This window comes from Cervus elaphus, chromosome 30 (assembly GCF_910594005.1).
Source record: "Cervus elaphus chromosome 30, mCerEla1.1, whole genome shotgun sequence".
In the NCBI taxonomy this organism is placed as follows: Eukaryota; Metazoa; Chordata; class Mammalia; order Artiodactyla; family Cervidae; genus Cervus; species Cervus elaphus.
The window spans coordinates 19,614,415-19,640,358 of record NC_057844.1 but is presented as its reverse complement, the minus strand read 5'-3'; the positions used below and the strand labels follow the sequence as shown (position 1 = coordinate 19,640,358).

General features: G+C 42.5%; 2 protein-coding genes and 1 long non-coding RNA gene across 7 annotated transcripts in view; 1 reads left to right on the top strand and 2 right to left on the bottom strand.

Moving 5' to 3' along the window:
* The window catches only part of CDADC1 (cytidine and dCMP deaminase domain containing 1), a 30,218-nt gene extending 14,064 nt beyond the window's left edge, over window positions 1-16,154 (bottom strand). For 2 of the 3 annotated variants that reach the window (XM_043892015.1, XM_043892014.1), the window contains exons 1-5: window positions 15,950-16,154; window positions 15,100-15,197; window positions 10,316-10,390; window positions 7,062-7,239; window positions 3,751-4,320 (exon numbers count right to left, since the gene is read on the bottom strand). In XM_043892015.1, coding sequence (XP_043747950.1) covers window positions 3,751-4,320; window positions 7,062-7,239; window positions 10,316-10,390; window positions 15,100-15,197; window positions 15,950-16,031 — 1,003 coding nt within the window. In that variant the 5' untranslated portion in view covers window positions 16,032-16,154. The remainder of the gene's footprint in view (window positions 1-3,750; window positions 4,321-7,061; window positions 7,240-10,315; window positions 10,391-15,099; window positions 15,198-15,949) is intronic. The other variant, XM_043892016.1, reaches the window with a different exon arrangement.
* Window positions 16,155-16,183: 29 nt separating this feature from the next.
* On the top strand, window positions 16,184-23,783 carry LOC122686777. Of its 3 annotated transcripts, XR_006338896.1 has the most exons (4): window positions 16,184-16,451; window positions 18,758-19,312; window positions 21,541-21,723; window positions 23,553-23,783. It is a non-coding gene; the product is annotated as an uncharacterized LOC122686777 (long non-coding RNA). The 3 variants fall into 3 exon arrangements; XR_006338894.1 differs by lacking the exon at window positions 23,553-23,783 and having other exon boundaries at window positions 18,758-18,946; window positions 21,541-23,252; XR_006338895.1 differs by lacking the exon at window positions 23,553-23,783 and having other exon boundaries at window positions 21,541-23,252.
* On the bottom strand, window positions 23,535-25,710 carry MLNR (motilin receptor). Its single transcript, XM_043892017.1, has 2 exons — window positions 24,693-25,710; window positions 23,535-23,935 (listed from the first exon to the last, which is right to left on the bottom strand). The coding sequence occupies exons 1-2, from the start codon at window positions 25,582-25,584 to the stop codon at window positions 23,565-23,567; spliced, it is 1,263 nt and encodes a 420-aa protein (XP_043747952.1). The 5' UTR covers window positions 25,585-25,710; the 3' UTR covers window positions 23,535-23,564.
* Between the last annotated feature and the right edge of the window lie 234 nt (window positions 25,711-25,944).

Here is a 25,944-nt window from a genome sequence, read left to right as displayed (position 1 = left end):
TTACTGAATTTCCACCAAGTCAGTTTTTAAATATCTATTTCTAATAGATGAGGAAAGTAAGACAGAAGTTTCTGAACTAATGGATTTGGTGTAATAGAATAACCATTCACAACAATCAAATGTATCTTTTCCTAGCAATTTTTGCATTCTCATCAAGGAAAATACATTTCATGGACGTGTTCTTGCTATGAAAAAAGTTCAAGCTCATAAACATATATCCTTACGGGCCTTCACATCCATACACACACACACACACACACACACACACATTGCTGGAATATACATGAAAGGAGTTTTAATTTACACAAAATGATGTCCTTTCCCTGACCTTCAGAGTTTACCTTGTGGGGAGAAGAATGCCAAGTTGGTGACATGATGCTCGTTTCTAAATCAAGTGGTAGAAGTTATAAATATTAGATTAAAATTTCCCTGCAGAACCAATTACTTTGCAACAAGCAAAGCTCTATTTATTTAAACTATTAATCTTAAACAGAAAATACAAAACCAAAATAGAAATTCTACATATTCAAATTACGTGATTAAGATTTTAGGTCTCTTTACCCAACGGGCTTGCCTTCCTCTGACATGAAGAATTTCATAACCAAGACTTCCCTTTATTGATACCTGAGTCCATACACTCATGAAGCTCATGGTCTGGCATGGGAGGAAGGTGGTAACGAGAAAGAGTCTAAAAGCAGAGGCAGTGTGCTGGGCTATAAAGGAAAGGAGCGTGATACGAGGAACGGTGTGGCAGGAATGTACTTTAGAGGTGGAGACTGTCAGCAAAGGGATTTGGGGATAAACAAAGTCTTGTGCCTTCCAAGATCTTCAGAATATAACATGGTGAGAAAAGAACATAATAATGGCTTTATGCTCATTTCTAAGGCAAGTAGCAGAAGCTAAAAACCAAAACCTTTAAGTAAAATTGTACTTAATACATGCATAAATCTGGAACAAAAAATGAAAAACTCATAGAAATTCTTCAAACCCCAAGTTTTTAATTTTAAAAGTTAAAAATATTAACTTTATCTAGAGAGCTCAGGGCAGTGACTAACATATGGTAAAAGCTCAAAAACCGTTTGCTGAATGAAAAAAAAAACAGAGTAATATGATTTTAATGAAATAAGAATATCTATTTGCTGGGGGGGGGGGAGAAATTCTTCGTATCAAGTCTACTTTTCCTACCACTTCCTGTCTTTCCTAGAAGACACTAAGTATTCTTCATATTATTCTTTTTCAGTCCAGAAGCCACTTTTTCTGTTTCAATCTAAGGACAGACTAAATCTTGTCAAGAGGGGGAAAAAACGTGGATTTTTAAAAATTTTTCTTCTTTTTTTAGAATTTTGTTTATGGCTGTGCTGGGTCTTCATTGCGGTGAGTGGGGGCTATTCTCTAGTTGCCGTGTGAGAGCTTCCCACTGAGGTGGCTCCTCGTTGCAGAGCGTGGGCGCTTATCTAGGTTGCCCAGGTTTCAGGAGCTGGGGCACATGGGCCCAGCAGCTGCAGCTCCCCGGCTCTCCAGCACAGGTTCAATAGCATCTGGGCTTAGCTGTCTCACAGCATGTGGATCTTCCTGAATCAGGGATTGAAGTCGTGTCTCCTGCATTGGCAGGCAGGTTCTTTCCACCGAGCCACCAGGGAAGCCCCCCAAAACGTGATTTTTAAACTAAGCTCCACTGTTCAGCTAAGGTTAGTTTCACCAAAAGAATATACTTTACTACATGTCTTTTGAAATCGGAATAAAATTTCATCCATATACAATGGAGTAGGTTTCACTCAGCTCTCAAGGTTGGATGACAGATGAGGTAATTTCTCAAAAATCTTTTCACATCTGTAATTTTTGTAAAACTTCTTTAAAAAAAAATCTTTCATGTCTATTAACTGCTACCCAGGATCTGCTCATTCACAGGGTTTTCTCTGTATACCCTTGAAGGAAAGGTCAACCTGTAATCACTAAGCCAAACTCCTAGGACCCTTTGTTCACCAAAGTCAGAGGACTCTTTGCTATTGTTTTGGAACACAGGCATGGTTATTTTCACTCCCAATACTGTGGTCACATCAGGGTTTGTCCAAGTGTGGTCCACAGACCAACTGCATCAGAATCACTGGACGCTTGTTCAAAAGGCAGACTCCTGACCCCCGTGGAAACTCCCTGAATTAACCTCTCCAAGGGAGGCGGCAGACTTGGAAACCTAGATTTCTCATGAGCATTGCCTCAACTGAAAGTCGAGAACCGCTGAGTTATGATTTGAAACAGTTAATTAAGCTTTTTGGCTATATCACTCTACTTTCATCATCAACATTGTGTAGTTCAGGAGGAAGGCATAATTGTCAGCTTTGGAAAACACCTAGTCTAATGGAAAACAGGACATAAAAAGAAATCAAAACTCACACTTAAACAAGATAGATAAGATGCGATGCCCTACAGTTGTTTGGCATCATACAGTTTGTGCCTGTAGCAGAATCAAATTCTTTTAAGAATCGCGTGATGATTAACCCTGTTGAATGTTGGAATCCCTTGCAGAATTTTAAAAATTCACAGGCCTAGGACATACCCACAGGGACCAGGCTTAGTAGGTCTGGGTTAGAATTTGAGCATTTGTACTTAGGACTTCCCTGGTGGCCCAGATGGTAAAGCATCTGCCTACAATGTGGGAGACCTGGGTTCAATCCCTGTGTCAGGAAGATCCTCTGGAGAAGGAAATGGGAACCCACTCCAGTACTCTTGCCTGGAAAATCCCATGGGCAGAGGAACCTGGTGGGCTACAGTCCACGGGGTTGCAAAGAGTCGGACACGACTGAGTAATTAAACTTACACTTTTAATAAAGGTTTCTATGGTGATCCTGACAAGCTGCCTTTAAAAACTCCATTTTACTGAAATTATTTCAACTCGCGGTCTTTGTTGAGCATGTACTGCAGACCAGTGCATCTGTATGGATTTTCTCTGAAGATTTTCTCTATCCTCCTTCTCTTCTTGGGATAAGTTTTAAAATTCCTACTATATAGCCCACTCACCAGATATTCCTCTACTGTTCCTCCCGACGGCATTTTCTTTTCCCTAGTTCAAAGCCGCATTTTAAAAAGTGATCATCATTCTACTTTCAAAAATGTTATGTCTGGTAAGATGTAAAAACACTATTCTGTAACTGGAAATATAGATACCACCCTTTCTCATGATAAGGTAAAATTCCCAAGTAATATTTTCCTTCTTCACATACATACTCATGTACAATTTAATAAAGTAAAAATTGTTTGATTTCTCCCCTTGCTGTTTGAAAACATACCAGAAATTGGAAGAATCTGCCAAATTTTCTTTACTTTGATTCTACTGGTTATTAGAAATTCATATTTTTAGTTTAAAGATATTTTAAAGTTTTTACTAAATACTGAATACATATAGAATATTGAGCAGTTAAAAAAGAGGACTGATTCTGGTTCTCTCTTTTTGCCCTTTCTCTAGTGGAGGGCTCATTCAACTGGGAAATGATAAAAGCAAGAAGCAGAAAGGGCTGAATTAGATCCTGATTTATAAATGCAGCATCCAATACAGGCCATAAGAAATCCTAAAACTGCTCTAAGAAAGAGTTGTCTACTCAAGGGTCTCACTAACTTCTCTATATTGGCATGAGCAGCAACACTTTAGTATCTAAGAGTCAATAAAGGCTACCAGAAGTGAAATGAACACCACTTTATGTCTGACACAAATACAACCCCATCAACCCCGATTTAGGAACTAAGCGTGTAACTCACCAGTTCGATATGCCAGTAACCTGGCCTGAATCATGCAGTGCCTTGCAATTTCTTGTGGCAAACTTTGATTGTGAATTTCATTACTGTGTTCGGTGTTGCCACAATAAAATCCGTAGTGTTTAAAGTTGGGCACGCTGGAAGCTACTGCGGCCAGGAGAAGGACAAGGTCTTTCATGTTCTGCCTTAGATTGCTAAAGTACGGATTCTCACACAAGTTCTCCAAACCTATAGTCATCAGTATTTGCTTATGCATTTCTTCATTGGAAACCAAAAATATCATTTCATATTCTTTTATTCTCTCTTGTTTACATTCAGAATAAAAATCAAAGTCAGTGTCTGGCAATGTTTTGGAAATTTTTTGAATAAAGTCACATTTGTAAGAGGTCTCCTCTACAAACTGCACCATGTAACACACCACAGGCTGAAGTAAGACACACACGTGGGCCCGACTGTTTGACTTCAGTCTTTCCACTGCTTTGGCATCTAACTTTGCATCTTCGAAACCAGAAGCCTCAGTGAGCAAACTTATTTCTGGGTCAGCAGGCCAATATGAAATTCGATTAACTCCAGCTGAAATACAAAAATATGAAAGGTAGTTAGCAGATGCCTGCTGAAATTAAGGGTTTTCATGATAAATCCATTATACCATTGCGGTAGATTCTGAGGTCCCAACGTAATAAATGTCTATTACCAAATCACCAGTAACATAGCCCGAGTGTTGGCAAACTGTGGCCACATGCCAAATTTGTCCCGTTGCCTACTTTTGTACAGCTTGCGGGTCAAGAGTGGCTTTCACAGCTTTAAATAGTTGAGAAAATCAAAAGGAAAATACTTGTAACACAATGAAAATTACATAAAATTCAAATTTCAGTGCCCGTAAAGATTTGTGGGAACACAAATCATTGACATAGTCTCATTGTTTCTGTACTATGATGGATTAGCTGAGCTGAGAGCTGAATAGTTGTATGAATATGATACAGCCTGCAAAGCCTAAAATACTTATTATGAGGCCCTTTATAGGATATGTTTGCTGACAACAAAGCCCATGGGAAGTATCTATGGAATCAATGGTTTTGCTAAGTGTGGTCCCAAAGCCCAGAGCTAGGAAGATGTACCAGGGTCCTCTAAGTAATGAAATGGCTGCTTCTAGAAATAGTACAGCATAACTGACATTGACTAGAGTTTTGAACCTAAAATAAACAATTCATCCACGCATGAAAAATGTACTGGTACTTTAAACTCTTTCTCTGGGAAGCTCGTCTAAGAAAATATTTGAAGTAAAGACAAAAAATAAAAATTCATGTACATACATGTTTCGTGCAGCATTGTTTAAAACAGTAAAAATAGAAAAAAATCTAAATGGCCAAAACGGGGGCACAGTTTAACACATTACAGTCCTCCTCATAATAAAATATAAAGTTATCCAAAACATCCACAAAGAATTTATAACGTGATGGGAGCAGGGAAGCAGGGGGAGAGAAAGAAGTGTGAACTGCTTTTAAGAATGCAAAATTAAAGACAAAACAACAAACTGGAAGGAACATTTTTCAGTCAACATAGCAGAGGAAAAGTGAGTCATTTTAATATGGGCTGCTGTCCTCAGCGGCTCAGTCGTGTCCGACGCTTTGCGACCCCATGGGCTGTAGCCCGCCAGGCTCCTCTGTCCATGGGACCCTCCAGGCAAGAGTACTGGAGGGGGTTGCCAGGCCCTCCTCCAGGGGGATCTTTGTGACCCGCATCAAACCCGGAAGCCGGATCAAACCCAGCAGTACTGCAGGTGGATTCTTTACCGCTGAGCCACCAAGGAGTCCCATCTTTAACGTACAGAGATCGAAATTCTTGAGAGCACATGTGGATTGACAGGAGAGAAAGTAAATTTACAAAAGAGAAAGCAAAACTGAATAACAAACATGAAAACAGTCTTAAATTTGTGTTTGGAACTGAACAACAAGACGCCTAATACAGAATTAAACACATAAATGTTCATCAATTAACTAGTATTTACAACAAAGAAACCCCTTTGCTCATGTCTCATATAATTTCCATTAGAAAAGGCATTTATGTTTTTTTATCATTGTGCCCAGAGGTGAATAAACAGATGGCCCACAGGTTTTCTATATTAAAAATTATAAACATCTGAGTTGAACAAACGCACATTTCGATCTACTCCTTGCTACTATAGACTTACTGTGGCTGGGGCTGCAAGGTAACTGTGAAGGCCTCCTTTGAAGGAGGCTCCAGCCACAAAACCACTTCTTCGGGAAGTGCCTACAGCTCCAGGGAACTCCCCTTACCACCAATCTGATCTTTACTCTCCTGCATTGGCAGGCAGATTCCTTACCACTAGCCACCTGGGAAGCTCATGTAAAAGACATACCTTTTTTTTAATAGGAAAATGGTCTGGATACATACCTAGGTGCAAAACAGAATCATAAACACAAAGATTAGAGACTAGCCCAGTGTGTACAGATAGCTATACATTAATTCTTTATGGTCCTCCTTCCAAGGGGTAGAGTAGTCATTGGGAGGCAGCCACCCAGCCAGGAATTACAGTTCCCACAATGGACACAAACAGAAATGGTGTCTGTGACTTCCCCAGGCCAGGGTTTTTAAGAAACGGGTATGCTTTCTCTTGCTTTCCCTAGTGGCTCAGTGGTAAAGAATCCGCCTGCCAACACAGGAGACTTGGGTTTGATCCCTGAGGTTGGAAGATCCCCTGAAGAAGTAAATGACAACCCACTACAGTATTCATGCCTGGGAAATCCCACGGACAGAGGAGCCTGGTGGGCTACAGTTCACGAGGTCACAAAAGCAGCAGACAAGACTTAGAGGCTAAACAACAATAACAAAGCAACATTTTTTAAACATTCAAAGAGTCAGACACGACTTAGTGACTAAACAACAAAATGACTTCTCTACCCTGTCTCCAGACACAGGAGAGGCCAGCAGGGATTCCAGTAGCAATGCAACAGAAGATGCTGAGGCCCACAGATCAACCATGTAATAGCTGGCTGCTGTTTGCTAACACCTGCATTGAACTGTTACATGCGTGATGAGTATCTAATATATTCAGCCGCTGGAATGTTGTTGGTGTTTGTTAAAGCAGCTAGTATTAGTCTACCAATACACTGAAGGTCACCTAACTAGTAAGTGACACAGCTGAGACCAGAATACATGTTTTCTGATTCTTCTTCTTACAGTATATCAAACTGTCTTCAGATACATATATATTTTTTAAAATTATATTAGGCAATTTGATTTGTTCTCAGATAAGTGCGATTAATCCCCAACAAAGCCTTATCTGCACTTACCATTTACAATCATTTTCAAACAAGCAGAACATGGCTTTCTGGAAAAATAGAGATCACAGTTTTTCAGCTTTGACCCATGTTTTATCAGAGCAATTTTCCCAGCATGTAAATCTTCACTTGAACAGTGGAGACCAACAATTTTCATATTTTTCACCACCACAAGACCAGTTTTCTTCACCTATATTAAAATATAAAAGTAATTTATTTTATAATATCTAATGATCATATCATGGATTATACTTGATTTATGAATAAAATGAAAGTTTAATTCTTTTTTTTTTTTGGAAAGTTTATTTCTTCATCTGAACATAGTTTGAACAAATGTACATTTCTCATTAGGTCCAAACATTTTTCTGAAGGTTTTAAGTGTTGACTTTATACCAGAAATTTTCTAAATCTAGGCTTTCTTAACCAAACAAGCATTTAATGATCACAAATTTATCCTAGTAAAAAATGAATTACTTTTTACCCTAGTAAAGGGCAATCATGAAGATGATTTGACTTGTTTCTTATAGCATATAGCCTAAGACTACTTAGTACTGAGGTTCTAGATAGTAAGAAGGAAAAATTTGTCAAACCCTGTGATTTTACACATGGGTAAGTGAAGCCCAGAAAATTTACATGACTTTCTGAAAGACTCACAGGTGGTACAAGCCAGAACTAAATCAGAGGTCATCTTAAATTTAAAAAAAAAAAAATAATTTTTTTATTGAAGTATAGTTGATTTACAACACTGTATTAGCTACTGCTGTAAAGCAAAGTGACTCAGTCACACATGTACACACTCATCTTTTTATGTACATTCTTTCCCATTATGGTTAACCATAGGATATTGAATATAGTTTTCTATGCCATATAATAGGACCTTGCCATTTATCCATTCTATATAGATAAAAGTTTACATCTACTAACTAAAAAATTTTAATTGATCATATTTTGCTTTTTATTCTTATTTATTTACTTATTTGGCTTTGGCATGTGGGATTTTAGTTCCCTGACTGGCGATTGAACCTGTGCCCTCTGCATTGGGAGCACAGTGTCTTAACCACTGGACCACGAGGGCAGTCCCTAAAATATTTTAAATGCTGACTAAAATAAAGATAATTCTCAACTTCTTTCTAACAAACGATTCTACTAATTTTTAAAACTATGGCAGTCTAGACTAATGTGGTTAGGATCCACCTCCCACAAACACATAGGTTATTTATAATTTTTTAAATGTTTTAAAACATATCGTCAAGCTCAAGGAAAGGAAGACATAACCTCAGGTGTTAGAAAGGAAGAGAGAACTCAAAGCAAGAGCAGTAAGCCAAAGCCATCTCAGCGGTCTCCCACCCACAGTAAGGGGCTGGGCTGACTTATTTTTCAATCCCAGAAGCTGGGCATGGGCTGAAGGGCTAAAGAGTGGTTCCTTTAAACCTAAGGTGACCTAATTTATACAGATACTAATCAAAAAGGCAGATGCAACAATATACATCAGATAAAACACATTAAGGTTAAAAATCAGTTCTGCGTGTGCCACAAAATAGCCGTTTTCACAGCAAAAGATTCTGAAGGAAGAGACATAAAACTAACCCTTGGGTTCATGAGGGATTTTACAATACGAGGGGGACTTGGGCTGAGAACAGTGTCCATTATTCCCTATTCCCTTTCAAAAAGATTTTACTCTAAAGTTATTCTCAAGAGGACACATCTGAAATCACTTTCAAGAAGAGACCAAACTAAAAGAGCCAAGTTTCAGTTTCAGTTATGAGTATAAATTTCTGTAACGGTGGAAAATGAGACTCAATGGAATATCTAAAAATCATTCTTAAAAAATGAAGCATTACTCATCAATTAATTTTTTTATTGGAACAATCTTTTAGGCCACATTTATCACTTTTTTTGTTGTTGAGAGTACTTTTTACTTTCGAAAATATCTTTTTTTTCTTCCCATTTTGTTTCTAGCTAGGGCCAAAACCTCAAGTTTGAGACCAGGATCCTCCCATCCCAAACTTAAAGCCAATAAAAGCCTCTGTTGCGTTCCATTCTGGGACCTCTGCTTACTTCAACTCCCAGAAGACCAAATCTTTGCAGTGAGTCACTGTTCTGGATCCTGATTTTGCTTCACTTTACTAACATCTTGGCAAGTCGCCTACGTAATCCTAATCACATAGTTTTACAGTAAAACAGAACAGAAGTGAAAGAGGACAGTCTGTTTTGTATACGTTCATTACTTTCTTCCTTTTGCCTTTCTTATAATTAAAAACATCTAAATATCCTCAAACAAATTATTTCTATATTCTTGTTGAGCATTTTCGAGACTCACTCTCAGAAATAACCAGAAGTCTCCAGGAATGTACATCAAGGTAACTTTTTTGTACAACAAAAATGTACAACAAGGGAACTTTTTTCCAAATATGAATGTTTTGTCTCCACTCCACACCCAATGAATCACAGTCTCTCTGGAAAACTCAAAGATTAAGATAGCAAGGAAATACTATGCATATTAAAAAGAATGAGGCTCATCTGGTCAGGTTTGGGCTTTGATGTTACTCTACTTAAAAGCTAGTAAATTGGCCTGGTACTGTTTCACAGATGCTAGCAGAAGGCATCCTAAGTCAGAAACAACTATGGTCCACAGTACAGCAAGCAGTGTGAGCCTATGTCTGCGATGGTTCCCTGGCCCACACGGGGTCATGCGGACGGGCCTATATAGATTTCTAGACACAAAGTGAGCTAGCTTCGTCATAGGAGAGGAACACTATGCTCGGGAATTCTGCTGTGTTTTATTGAGAACAGTGAGCAAACCTGTTCTATGTCCCAGAGAGAGACATTACTTCAACCCTCAAGGTTACCCGCTGCAAACTCAACTCCTGAGAAATGGCCTGGGCAAAGCACATTCTTGGCAAGACCAGCAGGATGTGTTGGAGTTTGAGAGAATATGGAACAGCGTTTCTCAACACATTCTATATGAACTCATATGGGAAGGTGACTAGGGTGAAATTTGAAAATGTTTAAAAAAAAAAAAAAGAGCAAGATATAGGAACAGATTATAGACTAAATAATCCTATCTGGTCTCACCTCCCCACCCCCAGCCTTTGGAGAGACATACATAGTCTTGTAAATGTATGATTTTTAGAAAGGTACACAAAAACTCTCCGGGAAATGGGAAAGGGGAACTTGAATTTAAAAGAAACTTTTATTCTACTTTGTATCATCCCTTTTGCTTTGTTATTATGAACATGTCTTTTTTTTAAATCATAAAAATGCACCTGTTTTTTGTCAGCAGATACTCTAGCCATCTCTTCATTGTCTCCTAAGGGTCCATGCTTTCCTTCCTCCTTTTCCTAATTAAAAGCAGATTGGGGCGGGGGGAAGGATTAGTACCTAAAATGTGATTAATTCAATATTTCCTATGTAAAAAACAGGAAGTGGAGGAAGTAATGATGTTGGTAATGAAATGATGGGGGTGTGGACGGTGGTAGTGCTGACTATATGTACGACGATAATAATACCTAACAGTTACCATGTATCTGGTCCTAAATCACTGTCTTTAATTATCCCAGCTTTACAAAGTAGCTATAATTATTCTCATTTTCCAGATGAAGAAACTGTGGATAGAGATTAAATGTCTCAACCATGGTCACAGAGCTAATAAATGGGTAAGCAGGGATCTGAGCCCCTAATCCACTGTCTTCACTATTATGCTATATTACTTCTGTCCTGGAAAAGTATGTGAGGTCTTTCAGCATAAAGATAAGGTCCCAGAGGACACCATGGGAAGAGCTGAGAGAGAAAGATAGTACATGATGTATAGAGAAATATGAGGGAACAATGCAGTTATTCTAAAGTCTTACTGAAGTAATATTCAGGAAATTTTAGATAAGTCTTACTTAACTGAAATTTAAAACTATGAACCAGTAGGAGAGATAACTGTTTTTAAATGACAGCCATGTTCAATAATAATCGATTTCTAGTCCAAAATATTTTTTTCAAATTTATTTATTTTAACTGGAGGCTGATTACTTTACAATATTGTAGTGGTTTTTGCCATACATTGACATGAATCAGCCATGGGTGTACCTGTGTTCCCCTTCTTGAACCCCCTTCCCACCTCCCTCCCCACCCCATCCCTCTGGGTCATCCCAGTGCACCAGCCCTGAGCGCCCTGTCTCATGCATCCAACCTGGGCTGGTGATCTGTTTCACATATGATAATACACATGTTTCAATGCTATTCTCTCATATCATCCCACCCTCGCCTTCTCCCACAGAGTTCAAAAGACTGTTCTGTACATCTGTGTCTCTTTTTCTGTCTCCCATACAGGGTTATCGTTGCCATCTTTCTAAATTCCATATATATGCGTTAGTATACTGTATTGGTGTTTTTCTTTCTGGCTTACTTCACTCTGTATAATAGGCTCCAGTTTCATCCACCTCATTAGAACTGATTCAAATGTATTCTTTTTAATGGCTGAGTAATATTCCATTGTGTATTATTCCAAAATTTTTAAGTACTTATGGTGTTTTTTTTTCCCCTCAGAAGTCCCACTCATTTATCTAGTTTTAGATTGGATAATTAAAAATTCTTATTCTTTATACTATGTATACTTTGCTGAACAATCCTCAAGACACATTCATACAGTGTAAATATTTGACAACACAGAAAACTCAGATAGAAGTTATATTCAGAAATGGTTGTAGTTAATAATACCCTAAGGTTGGCAAAAATTATAATTTAAATGTGCAGTAATAAGAGAATAGACATATTACATTGACAGGATGGATTGTTATGCAATCATTAAGATGACAATAAAATGATAAAAACCTAGAAGAAAACAAGTGGTAAGCTTCTTGACATAGGTTTTGGCAATTTTTTGAATCTGACACCAAAAGCAAAAGAGCAAAAGCAAAAATAAACAACTGGAAATATAACAAACTAAAAAGCTTGTTGAGCTGGAGAAAATATTTGCAAATCACATATCTGACAGAAGGCTAATATTCACAATATATAAAGAACTCACACAACTCAGCAGCAAAAAAAAAAGTCCAACAAATCCAATTAAAAAATGGGCAGAAGATCTGAATAGACATTTTCCCAAAGATATACAGATGGTCAACAGGTAAACAAAAAGATACTGTACATCATTAATTATCAGGGAAGTGCAAATCAAAGCCACAATGAGATATCACCTCACACCTGTTCGAATGGCTGTCATCAAAAAAGCTAGAACTGCCAAGTGTCAGGGAGGGTGTGGGAAAGGGAACCCTCAGGTACTGTTGCTGAGACTGCAAATTGGTTCAGGCACTATGGAAAACAGTATGGCGGGTCTTCTAAAAATTAAAAACAGAACTATAACATGAACCAGCAATTTCACTTCTGGGTATTTATTGAAAGAAGATGAAAACACTAACTTGAAGAGAGATAAGCACTCCCAATGTTCACTGCAGCATCATTTACTTACAATAGCCCAAATATGAAGACAACCTCGCATCCACCAACAGATGAATGGAGAAGAAACATTGTGTGGGTATTCAACACACACAATGGAATGTTACTCAGCCACAGAACAGAATAGAATCTTGTCATCTACAACAACATAAAGGGGTCTCAAGGGCATCATGCTAACTGAAGTAAGTCAGACAGAGAAAGACAAAGACCATATGATCTCTCTTATATGGGATTCTCAAAAGAAACAATAAAAAATCCCCAAGTTCATAGACACAGAGAACAGAATGACGGTTGACAAAGAGAGGGGTGAGGGTGGGAGAAATTGCTGAACCACTGGCTACTCCGAAAGCATTAGACTAAGTTGCCACTCCAGTGTTTATAACAGTATTACAACATGAACATTTTCAATGTTGTTAAGTCAAAAGGGCAGGATACAGAATTAAATGATATCCAATGAATAAAGGAAATAGAGCAAAAAGATTGTGAAACAGCACCAAAACATTAGTAGTCTCCAAGTGGTGCAATTATGAGGGATTTTTTCTTCTATTTTGTAAATAATAAACATGTATTATTTTCGTAACATATAAAAATATTTTATTTTTAAAAAGACAAAGACTTTTAGAGTGTCAAAAGCAGTGTTTCCAATACAAGTACACTCGAAATGGCATCTTAAGAGTTTCTGTGGCTTACTTTCTATAGCAAAAGCAGGATAAAGAATTTTTTTTTTTTTTTTTTAATTTTTTTATTAGTTGGAGGCTAATTGCTTCACAACATTTCAGTGGGTTTTGTTATACATTGATATGAATCAGCCATAGATTTACACTTATTCCCCATCCCGATCCCCCCTCCCATGGATAAAGAATTTAAGTGAAACGAATTTATTACTTTAGCTTAGAGAAATTTTTCTTAATAGGAAAAAGAACTTTGTGAACATCATGTGCAATTAATAGTGGAATTATTTATATAAATTAATGTGCCTGATGGAAAAGAACAAGATATATTTTGGTGTGTGTGTGTGTGTGGTGTGTATGAATGAATTAAAATGATACTAAATCTTGATATTAAAAAAGGTTCTTCAAAATTATTAGTCAATTTGTAAAAAGCCCCGCTTTTAATTAATGTTTAATTGAAATACATTTGACATATAACATTGTAAAATATTAAGGTGTACATTAATTTGATACATTTGTATATTATGATTGCCATTATAGCAATAATTAGCAACTCAATCATGTTACACAACTATTCACTTCTTTTTAGTAGTTGGAATAATCATGTTACACAACTATTCACTTCTTTCTAGTAGTTGGAATAGTTAAATCCTAGTCTCTTAGCATGTTTGATGATTATAAAACAGTATTGTTTTCTGCATTCCCTGCAACTGTGCACTAGATCTCCAGGGCTTATTTACTTCTCATAAGTCTGTACCCTTAAACAACATCTATCTTGTCCCCTCAGCCCCCAGTAACCACTATTTCACTCTCTCCGAGTTTGGCCATACAGTACTTGTCTTTCTCTGTCTGACTTACTCATTTTGCATAATGTGCTCAAGGTCCATTTATTATGCCACAAATAGGAGGATATCCTTCCGTCTCACAGCTGAATAACACTGCAATGTAAAGTCCAACTTTTAAATACACTTTAAAAGGCTTAAATCTTAAACATTTCCTTCTGTCTCTTTAAGACAAATTCCATCAGCAAAAAAAAAAAAAAAAAACCCAAACCAAAAAAACCAACGGCTTGGCAATCTTCTATTTTCATAAAACAATACTAAGCTATTAACAGCTAGGAAGAATAAAGGACTTCAAAATCCATGAAGAAAATGAAGAACTTTCTCAAAGCCAATAATAGAAAGTGGTTGAAAAATAGGAAATAAAAATGCACAACATCTTAAATAATGTTTTATTTATAAAACATTTCACATAGGTATTGGGAGAAAACCACTCCAAGAACTATCATTTTATCATGAAGTAAATTCCCTATCTACACATGGACCTTACACTCTTCACAAAAGTTAACTCAATATGAGTCACAGGCCAAAACTATAACACTCCCAGAAAATAAGCATAGGAGAAAACCTAGATGATCTTGAGTATGGCAATGACTTTTAAAATACAACACCAAAGGCATGATGCATGAAGGAAATCAATGGTAAGTCGGACTTCATTAAAATTAAAAACCACTCTGCAAAAGACAAAGTCTCAAGAGAATGAGAAGACAAGTCACAGACCAGGAGAAAATATTTATAATAGACACATCTGATAAAAGACTGCTCTCCAAAATATACAAAGAACTCTTAAAACTCAACAATAAGAAAACAGACAACCTGATTAAAACGTGGGCCAAAGACCTTAACAGCCAGCTGACCAAAGAAAATACAGATGGCAGTCTGAGAGCATAACTGTTAATATTCTATTTTTAGTCTGGAAAGCGAAACCATCACAGCTATGAACTACAAGCATCACACTAAACCACGCGAGTGTTTTGCAAATTTGAAGGCTTACTGAGTTTGTTTTTAAGTGTGACCGAAACTAGAGCAATAAAATCAGATTTTAGACCACCGCTTGCCTAAAGATTGAAAAACTATCTACGAAACAAATTATACCTGAGATTTCTGTCTTTGGGTTTTCACCGCTGGGAAGAGTTCCATCCAGAGACTGAGCAGAGTGAAAAGGTTGACTTTAGAAAGCCTTGGTATTTCACCTACAAAAAGAGAGGGCAAACACTTAAAACTTTTACTGATGAAAATCAGAACTAAGCTCACTGCCACTTGGGTGCTGCAGCCTTGGCTCCGCTGTTTTAGCAAGAGGCAGAGAAAAAGGATTCGTGTGCAAAAGAATCAAAGCACTTTCTTATCAGAAAGTTTCAGCCTCCATAAGGGCAACCTCTTCCAGCACCTTCCGAAGTTGGGCTCTCTTTCCAGGGGGAAAAAAAGTACAAGTGACGCACGTAGCTATGGGAATTATATTTTAAAAAAGTTATGACAAGTCCTTGCATCGGAGATCACGGTGAAGCAAGCTTTACTCTGAAGTGATGAGGCGCTGCAACAAGGGCAGGGATTAGAACATTAACTAAAAATACGGTGACCTTAAAAGGTAAAGCAGCTGAAATACAGGAAAGCGCCGCGTGCGGTTAATTTTGGAATGAAATTTAAAAAACAACACAAAACACGGTTTAGGGAATTTTCAGGCTCGCCGATCCCCCGAGATCCCAGCTCCAGGACCTGGGAGGAAAAAGTAAAGGGGAGTGAGGCGTGAGCGCAACTTCAGAAGCCAGTGCAGCCGGGCCAGGAGATCCCGGAGACGGAGGCGGGGACGCGCCCGGGGCAGGGATGGGACACCCAGGAGCAGAAACGCAGGCGAAGAAGAGCAAGCAGGAAACCCGGAGTGAAACGGCGGGAGACGCGCAGAGCAGAGAGAGAGGCTGACGGCGGGAGCAGGATTCGGGGCACTCACCGGTCATGCTGCCCGTCTGGGTGCTGACTGACCGTCCGGCCCCCGCGCTCTCCAGATTTTGCATCTGCCCCACTTCTCTCATCCCCAGCCTAGCGGCCTCTGCTGCCCAGGAAACCTCGCGCTGTCCTGCATGATCTTTGCCCCAGCAACCCCACCTCTCGCCTCCTCCCAGCAACAGACAGTACGGCGACAGCCAACTCGGCGCAGTCAGATGACGCATGAGCTCGGCGGCCATTTCCGGGCGCCCTGTGTGACGTCACGGCGAGGCGCGGCCGCGGTGGCACAGGGGCCACTCCTACCATGGCGACCCGGCGAGTAGTAGGGGACACGGGGCCGTGAATCATTTGACGCTCGTGTTTGCGTTCTTAGGGTTTGCTGAATGAAGTCTGGTCGCTTGACGATGTCTTGGCTCGAAGTCCCAAGTTGCGCACACTTGGCGAGGGCGATGAGGGCTTCGCATACGTGAGAGTTGGCCCGAGAGCGAAGGAGAATTGAAATGGAAGTCAGTGTTAATCACTCAGTCTCTCCCACTCTTTGCGACCCCATGGACTGTAGCCCGCCTGGTTGCTCTGTCCGTGGGATTCTCCAGGCAGGAATACTAGAGTGGGTTGCCACTTCCTCCTCCAGGAGATTTTCCCGACCCAGGGATCGAATCCAGGTCTCCTGCATTACAGGCAGATTACTGCCTGAGCCACTAAGATGGAAACTAGCCCCCATACAGTTAGCGGTCAGGGTCTCAGGGAGTTTGAGAGGAGAATGAGGTGGGAGCTGGGCTGTCCCAGGTGGTTATCCTCTAAGGTTGGCCAGTGCTGGGCAACTTAGTGCCGGGGACCGCCACAAGAACATCCTGCTGCTTCTTAAACACATGAAGACATTGAGGGTAGAACTGTCCTCAGGAAATTGAGGATGGAGGAAGTGGCCCTTGGAAAATCTGAGAGGTATCAGACATTGTGGATTTGTGTTCAGTGCAATTCAGTTTTATTATTTTATGTGTCCTAGGCGTGACTCAGAATGAAGCTCCTCCCTACTCCCCAGTGACTCAGCCCATTTTCCGTCACCAACCTAAGCTGTTATCATAATTTGAAATATTTAAAAAATAGGCACAAAAACCGCTCCGAGACTATGAAAGCAAAAGCCAACGTTGTGAGAGTACATTATTTTGTAAAAGACTGAAGAGAATTTTCAGTGTTGATGGATATGACTGTGGTTCATTAATTGTCACTGTTGTGTAGTATTTCATTGAAGCTATATACCACAATTTATTTACCCATATTTGAGTCACGAGGCATTTGCTCTATCTCCAGCTTCTTGCTATTGCAAGCAATGCTGCTTTAAACTTTTTTGTATTGGAGAAGGAAATGGCAACCCACTCCAGTATTCTTGCCTGGAAAATCCCATGGTCTGAGGATCCTGGTAGGCTACAGTCCATGGAGTCGCAAAGAGTTGGACACGACTGAGCGACTTCACTTATTATGTTCATATGGATGAGCTTCTTTAGGGACTACACTTAGGAGTAGATTCTTGAGTTGTCAAGTCCTCCAGATACTGCTGAAAAGTTTTCTGGAGAGACTGGACCAATTTACATAGCTCTGTATCCCCACTAATTCTTGGGTATTGTCAAACTTTTAATGTTTACCAATCTGGTTGGCATAAAATATCTTGTGGTTATGATTTTCCCTGATTTCTACTTAGGTGCATTGGTCATACATGTGTCCTCTCTATGAAATACCTGTTAACCATTTTTCTATTTGGTAGTTATTTCTTATTCATTTGTAAACATCCTTTATACATCCTCGATACTCATTCTTGGGTGGGAATGTGTATGGTGAATGTCTGCTCCCCATTTGTCACTTGCTTTTTCATTTAATTATTTTTTCAGTGCATAGTTCTTTATTTTAATGTGCCAAACATACAAATAATTTTCTTAAGTGGGTTTTGTATCTTTTCAAAAAGCATTTTTATCTGTTTATAAATATATCTTTTATTTGTCTATGTCAATTATATCTGTTTTTTAACAGTAACTTTTTTATTTCCTCTAAAAGCCATGTTTTTCCTTTCATATTTATATCATCATTCATCTAGAATTTAGTTTTGTGTATGATGTTAGGTTGGAATCCACTTTCTTTTCTACTTGGATAATCAGTTAGCCCAGCATTATCTCCTCATTGATCTGCAGTGTCACCTCTGTCATGTATCAAGTTTCCATATGTACGTAAATCTGTTCCTGGGTTCTATATTGTATATTATTGGTTTATTATACCTCTGCCCCCTTAACTCCTCCCCCCACCCAAAAAAAACCCCTTATTTTCTTCAGGAGTATCCTAGTTATTCTTGACCCTTTAATCTTCCATGTAAGTTTTATTTTATTTGTTTATTTTTAAAATATTTATATATTTATTTGGCTGTGCCGGGTCTTAGTTGTGGCATGCGGGATCTTTAGTTGCACATGCAAAATATTAGTTGTGGCAAGTGGGGATCTTAGCTTCCAGACCAGGGATCAAATCGCACCCCCTGCACTGGAAGGCTGGAGTCTTAACCACTGGACCGCCAGGGAAGTCCTGTCAAATGACTATTTGACCAGCTTATTCAGAGAATGGGGAAGGAAGGAGGGAGACAAATGGAGGGGATGGAGGAAGGCAGGGAGGGTTATTATGTTTATCACAAATTTTCTTAAAAACTCAATGATCCCAGGTAGCACAGTGCCCATAAAGAATAGGTGCTCAACATCACTAATTAGTATCCCTGCCCGCTTTATGTATCATTTACGTATTTTCTGTAGATAACCCGGATCTCTTCCTTTTATTCTAGGTCCTGCAGATTGGGAATATTGGTCCTAGCAGTGTGTGTATTTGGATAGAATCCTCTTACAATAAAACAAGCTGAGGTCCCAGGGAGCTCATCGTGTCTGTGCTGGATTTGTTGGTACTGGTGACATTTGGCAGAGACTGAATACCTGGCTTGTAGAAGGAAACCTACCTCACCCTCGGTCTTGCTCTGGTATGTGGAAGGCACACCACGACCAATGACCATGCCTCCTGCATGCCTGGGGATAAGGTCGATACGGGACTGATAGCGACCCCTGGTGGCCAGTGCACCCTTGTACAAAGGATCGGCCCTCGTGTGGTCATTTCAGGCAAGGATGTAACCATGAGCACCACCCTGAATCCAGAAATTGAGGTTTCCTAAAGAGTTCTTGGAAGGCAGTTCCTGGCGGCACTTCAACCTCAAAGAAGCAAAGAGAAGCCAAAACAAAATCCAGACGCCCTTCATGGCACATTTGCTTTGTTATGGAGGGCAGCGCTGCCAGAGAGAAGTCACTTCTCAAGTTTTCCACATATTGTCCCTCCTGGTGTCCTCAGAAAGGTAAACTTGGTGCCACATAGATCACTGTGCTACAACATAAGACTGTCCAGGGCCCCTGAGGACGTCTGTGCCCCCACGAGGTAGGAAGGACAGGCAGGCCCGCCTCCTGTGATGTCCTGGGGTTCTCTGCCATCGGCGGCCTGGAAGCAGGCAGGCGGTGGGCCTGGTATCAGGGTCCACGACCATGCTTCGTGAGGCTCCCCGTGTGTGCAGCACCGTCTGGACTGGGTTTGGGCGTTTCTGAAGCAGCAGCCTGAAGAGGTTCTCTGATAATTCATGTTAGAAGTCAAGGGACTGGAGGGAGGGGTAGGAATGAGAGGACAGGTAAGAGGGAATAGGGACCTAATGCTGGTGGAACAGCTACTTGAATCAACTTTATAACAACGATAGTGGTAATGATAATGGTATCTTACAATACAGAGCATTTTCTACATTCCAGGCTCTGTTCTAGCCACTTTGCATGTGTTCAGTGCTCAGTCACGTCCAACTCTTTTTTGACCCCATGGTCTGTAGCCCACCAGGCTCCTCTGTCCGTGGGATTTCCCAGGCAAGAATACTGGAGTGGGTTGCCATTTCCTTCTCCAGGGGATATTCCTGATCCAGAGATTGAACCCACGTCTACTGCGTTGGCAGGCAGGTTCTTTACCACTGAACCAATTGGGAAGTCTAGCCCTTTTTATATATTCATTTACTCCTTCCAACAACCGTATGAAGTATGTATTTTTATTTTTATCCCTACTGATAGGAACCGAGACATTGAGTACCTTGATCAAGCAGACACAGCTTGAGAGGGGTGGGAGAAAGATATAAATGCTCATCACTTCATTTAATACAACATCTATTATGCAGATTTTCATCATCTCCATTTTACAGGCAAGGAAGCTAAGGCCCTTGGACCAGCAGCATCAGCATCATTTAGGAGCTTACTAGGAATGCAGAACCTTGGGCCCTACTTCAGACCTACCAAAGCAGAATCTGTACAGAACGACCTTTTTTTTTTTTTAAATCACCTGAAATTCTGTAGGCCTTTCTGATGTCAGTGCTTTTATTGGCCTGTGAGCTGAATATGTGGTTAGTCTAGATGACACAGTCATACATTTCAAGGCCAAAAAGGCCATTCAAAAGTCGAGATGATTTCAACCCCATAACACGAACTAATGTTTCTATTTTGTCATGCACTTCGCTTGGTGAGTATTTGTGGAGTCAATTAATGAAACACAAACCCTTCCCCAAGGTTGGTGCCTCACTTGAAAAAAGCTGGGGGGCTCAAAGAGAGCTTTCTCTGGGGGCAGCGAGAGTTCCCAGTCAGAGCGTCCAGGACACCATCCGCAGGGCAGAGGGAGGCCCAGGCCTGAAATCGCAGCCACCTATCCCTCTCCAGTGACCCTTGACTTGAGACCCATGAGGCCACTCCTCACGTCTTCCCATGATGCCTCTCCCCTTACAGCTAGTGGTCAACACAAGAGGACACTTTCTGCTGGGCTAGAGAACACTTCAGGGGTCCCCAGGTGGTGCTAGGAGTAAAGAATCCCCCTGCCAATGCAGGGGACATGGGTTTGATCCCTGGGTCAGGAAGATCCCCCTGAAGAGGGAAATAGCAACCCACTCCAGTATTCTTGCCTGGAAAATCCCACGGACAGAGGAGCCTGATGGGCTACAATCCATGAGGTTGCAAAAGGTTAGACATGACTAAACACAGAACAATTTTAGACCTTAGAACAACTTTTCAAATATTTTTGACTATGACCCACAATGAGAATACATTTTATTTTATGAACCATGAAAGACACCAACTGATACATAATTGCAACAAAAGTTTCACAACATAATAGTTGGCCTTAGTACACATGATACACTGATTATTCTATTCACATTCCAATAAACATATGACAGACTGCACTCATCTCACAATCTGCCAATGGGTGAGGTGGGCATTTTGAAAGCAGGTGCCCAGCCACCCACAGGAGCAATGGAATTCAGAGACTCCATCTCAGGGACCCAGTGGTGATAAGGAAGGGTGATACTCCTTGTGATACCTGGAAACACACCTCTGTCACAGGAAAGTGTGATGCAGATCCCTCTTTTCTAGAATCTGAACAAGAAAGCTCAAAGGAGAGCTCTTTGCTTCTAAAACTTTATACCATAAATAAAACATTATAGATAAAAACGTAAAAGCATTATACTATAAATAATGTATCAATAAAATTCTTAGCCATGATTTTCCACAGGGAAGAAGCCACTCTGACTGCCCCAGAGAGGAAATCCCATGAGAAGAAAGACTGTGGTTGCAGCAGAGGTGTGGCGGAGGCCCAAGGCCACATGGAGCACAGTGAGGCCCCCCGGCAGTGTCCCCAGCAACAGCGTCTCAGAGCCTCCGACATGGTCTTTTGTGTTGTGTGACTCTTGGGAAGGTGGGTACAGCATGCAGTGTTTTTCTATCATAGCTGACCACAGAATCCTTTTTTTCAAATGCTCTCTTAAAATCTGCAGAACACAGTTTAGGGACTGCTGCCCCAAGTGACCAGTATGCCTCTTCCACTAGTTGGCAGAAACACAAGTATAGATGGGAGGCTTCCTTGCTGCTTCACGAGGGTAGGGCCAGAGTGTTAGGACGCTTCAAGGGGACTTGAAGGCATCATGTACATAGCTAATCACATGAAAAAGCATGAAAAAGGACCTGGTCAGCATGTGGAGCAGACCCTTGTTTATGGAGTCACCATTGGTAGCTCATAGCTGAGCTAGTTGCATCCTGCTTACCTCCAGGGGCCACCATTCATAAGACCCTGGCAGTGGCTGAGGCCCTTTGGTGTTCCCAGAGGCAGCAGCAGCCCTCTAGAAACAGGTTTATGTTTCAAACTGTAAAAAAACAACATTACACAGTTGTTGGCCAGGATATCCAGTACAGTCTCTCTCACCCTGACTGCATCCACTGTTGTTGTTCAGTCACCCAGTCGCGTCTGACTCTTTGCAACCCCGTGGACTGCAGCACACCAGGCTCCCCGTCCTTCACTGTCTCCTGGAGCGTGCTCAAGCTCCTGCCCATTGAGTCTGTGATGCCTTCCAACCATCTCATCCTCTGTCGCCCCCTTCTCACGCCCCCAATCTTCCCCTTGACTCATGTTTTTCTGTAAGTGTAGCTTCTCAGGGTGGGAGTGGGTAAGGCTCTTAAGAGATCAGACTCAGACCTGAGACTTGAATCCATCACTGCTTAGCCCACCAAGCCAAGGCAAATAAGGCATATTAAAGCTCTTATCAATGTGATCGCAGTCTCTTTGTGGAAGCCAAATCCTGCTGCAGCTCCCTGCCCTCAGGCTTCAGTCACTAGATTCTGAACAGAGGGTACTGTGCCTAAAGTAAATGATTTTCTCTGAGCCTGAGAGAGGTGAGACCCCTGATCACTCAATTCTACCCAGAACTCCTTTCACTTGTTTCTAAACATTTTTGCTGCCATATGTAAACATTAAGTAATTTCTTAAATCAAACTCTCATTATCCTGGATTCCTTGTAGATGCACCATCACATTTATCTAAAACATAAAACAAAAACAGCACATAACACATATATCTAAAACAAAATACACCTCTGACCTCACAGGTGACAGTTTTTATGGCACCGTCTGTCTGGATTACTTGTTAACTGGAAAATGAGTGTCATATCCTGAGAGTAGGAGAGTGAGGACTTAAAAAACCTCCCCAGAGCACATTTTGTGATGTGGGATTTCAGGAGGATGAAATGAACTTACCCAAGGAGGTGCATGAAAGGAAAGCCAGAGAGATTGGTACAGATACATCTCATACCTTTGTTTAAAAAAAAAAAAATTCATGCTAAGTTGCTGACAAACTTGCAAAATGTCAACCACTCTTTCTTGTTATTGTTTAGTCGCTAAGTTGTGTCCGACTCTTTGCAACCCCATGGACTGCAGCATGCCAGGCTTTCCTGTCCTTTACCATCTCCTGGAGCTTGCTCAAACTCATGTCCATTGAGTCAGTGATGCCATCCAACCATCTCATCCTCTGTGGCCCCCGTCTCCTCCTTTCCTCAATCTTTCCCAGCATCAGGGTCTTTAACAGTGAGTTGGCTCTTCCCATCAGGTGGCCCAAGTATTGGAGTGTCAGCTTCAACATCAGTCCTTCCAATGAGTATTTAGGGTTGATTTCCTTATTTTGCAAAATGTCAACTACTCTTTCCAATTCTCCCTAACAGCATCTGTTCCCCCCTCCCGATTCTTTCCTCCCCACAGACCTGTTTTCCCTTAAGTCCCAGAGCCATGGGACAGGGCGCCGTGTTTGGCAGTGCTGGTTGCTGACATCTGCACGTTGGCGCTGTTCTCCGTGCAGCCAGCCCTGACACCGGCGGGGTTCCCTTCGGCCTCCCTGCTTCTGCAGAAACCTCTCTGCCTGGACCGTCTGGCCAGCAGCAGTTTCCAGGCCGCTGCTCTATACTTCTTTGAAATGAGGTTGTAGAGGATGGGGTTGATGGAGGCGCTCAGATAGAAAAGTTGCAGAGCAACGATGTTAAAGTACTGAGAGAAGTACATCATCTGGGAATCTTTGGTATTTATGTAAATGATTCTGCCAACGTGGAAAGGCAACCAGCAAACTATAAACGCCAGAACCACCACCACTGCAAAACAAAACACAGGCACCAGAATTAGCTAAAGCATCCGAAAGCAAGAGTTCCCACTGAGGCAATAATTTAACAGCGAAATAAACAAAACTCTTGCCTAGCCAGATCCCCACCCCAGAAAAACTACCAGGTTACAGACAGCATCGATGTCTGCTTTGAAATTGAATATTCGAGAACAACCAACAACTGAATATTCGGCTCATACATGCACTACCAAGGCATAAACCAGAGAGAGTGATTTCTACTAACAAGTTTTAACAAGTAGAAATCGTTTCTTTCCACAAACCTGTTTCAGAAACATGTTCTCTATTTTCCGTTGAAAAGAATTATGCAACATCTGCACGATTTTTTTTTTTGTTGTTGTTACGGGCACGATTCACTTCAGTCTTCAGGATACCATAACGTTTATTAAAGAAACTTTATCTTAACGTGAGGTATCCCGTCTTCTCCAGGGTTCTGTGAATAATTCCACATCTGCGGCGTCTAACAGACACAGGCAGTGGGCTTAAGAGCCTGCAATCATTCATCTTGGATCAGTTTAGCTCTCTGCTCACAGAGGCTTTGGGAAATAATAGTTATTTACCAGACCCGGCTATCCACCGTCAGGGGGGCTCCCTGGGTGACAGAGCCCTTAGAAGACGGGAGATGGTTTTCTACGGAAAGTGGAGGGATAAGCAGGTGGAGGCTGGGGTCGAACCACAAAAGGAAGCCACCGCGCGGTTGGGGTGTTTGGAACAGAGGCCGCGCCACTTACGCAGGACGCGGACCGTCTGCCGGTGGCCCTTCTCCCGGCCGGAGGTGGTCGGGCCTCGCAGCTGCCCGCGGCTCCTCCACAGCTCGCGCCCGATGAGCCCGTAGAGGACGCTGAGGCATAGGAAGGGCAGGAAGAAGTAGGCGGTGGTGACCCACAGCATGACGCGCAGCGCGCCCACCCGCGCCGGGCTCGGCCGGCACTCCCGGCTGAACAGCGCGGCGGCGGCTGCTTCGGGCCCCGACGGCGGGGACCGCGGGGAAGCCAGAGAGGACCCCAGGAAGGGCGGCGGCGGCAAGGGGGAGGGCCGCGCGGTGCCGTTAAGGTCCCGGAGCGCATCGTGGCCAGGGTCCTGCTCGACGCCCACCAGAAAGAAGAAGGGCCCGGCGGAGAGCAGTGCCACGGCCCAGAGCGCGGCGATGAGCGCGCGGGCGCGGCGCCGGGTGACCAGGACGCGCGCCCGGAGCGGCCGGCAGACGGCCAGGTAGCGCTCCACGGCGAGCGCCGTCATGTGCAGCAGCGTGGCGTAGGTGCAGCCCTCGCCCACGTAGAGTGAGAGGCGGCAGAGGAGCTGCCCGAACACCCAGGGCCGCGAGCGCCACAGGCGGTACAGGTCGAAGGGGAGCCCGAGCAGGATGAGCAGGTCAGACACGGCCATGCTGCCCAGGTATAAGTTGGTGGTGGTCCGCATGTCCCGGTAGCGCCCGATCAGCAGCACCGTCACCACGTTGCCGCTCACCCCGACGGCGAACAGCCCCAGGCACACGGCGGTCACGGGCACCAGCGCCCCCAGGGGGAAGGGCGAGCAGCGGCGCTCGTCGCACGGCAGCAGCGCGGCCCACGGCGGCTCCCCGGGGCCCAGCGAAGCGTGGCTACGGTTCCCGGGGCTGCCCATGGGCGCGGCGCGCGGGGCGGACGCACGGACGCTCGCGGGGTGCCCGGGGCAGGGCCGGGTGCCTAACGCCTGGCCCCGCTGCGAAAGCGCTTCCTTCGGCGGCCGGCGAGCGGAGTGCGCGCGGAGCTCCCGCCGCCCGCACGGCTCGAGCCCCGCTGCACCGCGCGCCGGGACGCGATTCCGCAGGGTCCGCTTAGAGGGCTGCCGAGCGGGTGGCGCGCAGTCCCCGCCCCCGGCCGCCTCCCGGCCCGTCGTGTTCCAGGCGCTTCCCTCCCCAACTGAACGCGGGAGGCGGCCGCCCGGGACGGCGCCTGCCCCGGGCGGGAAAGCGATTTCTGAGCCCCCAACCACGTAGGTTAC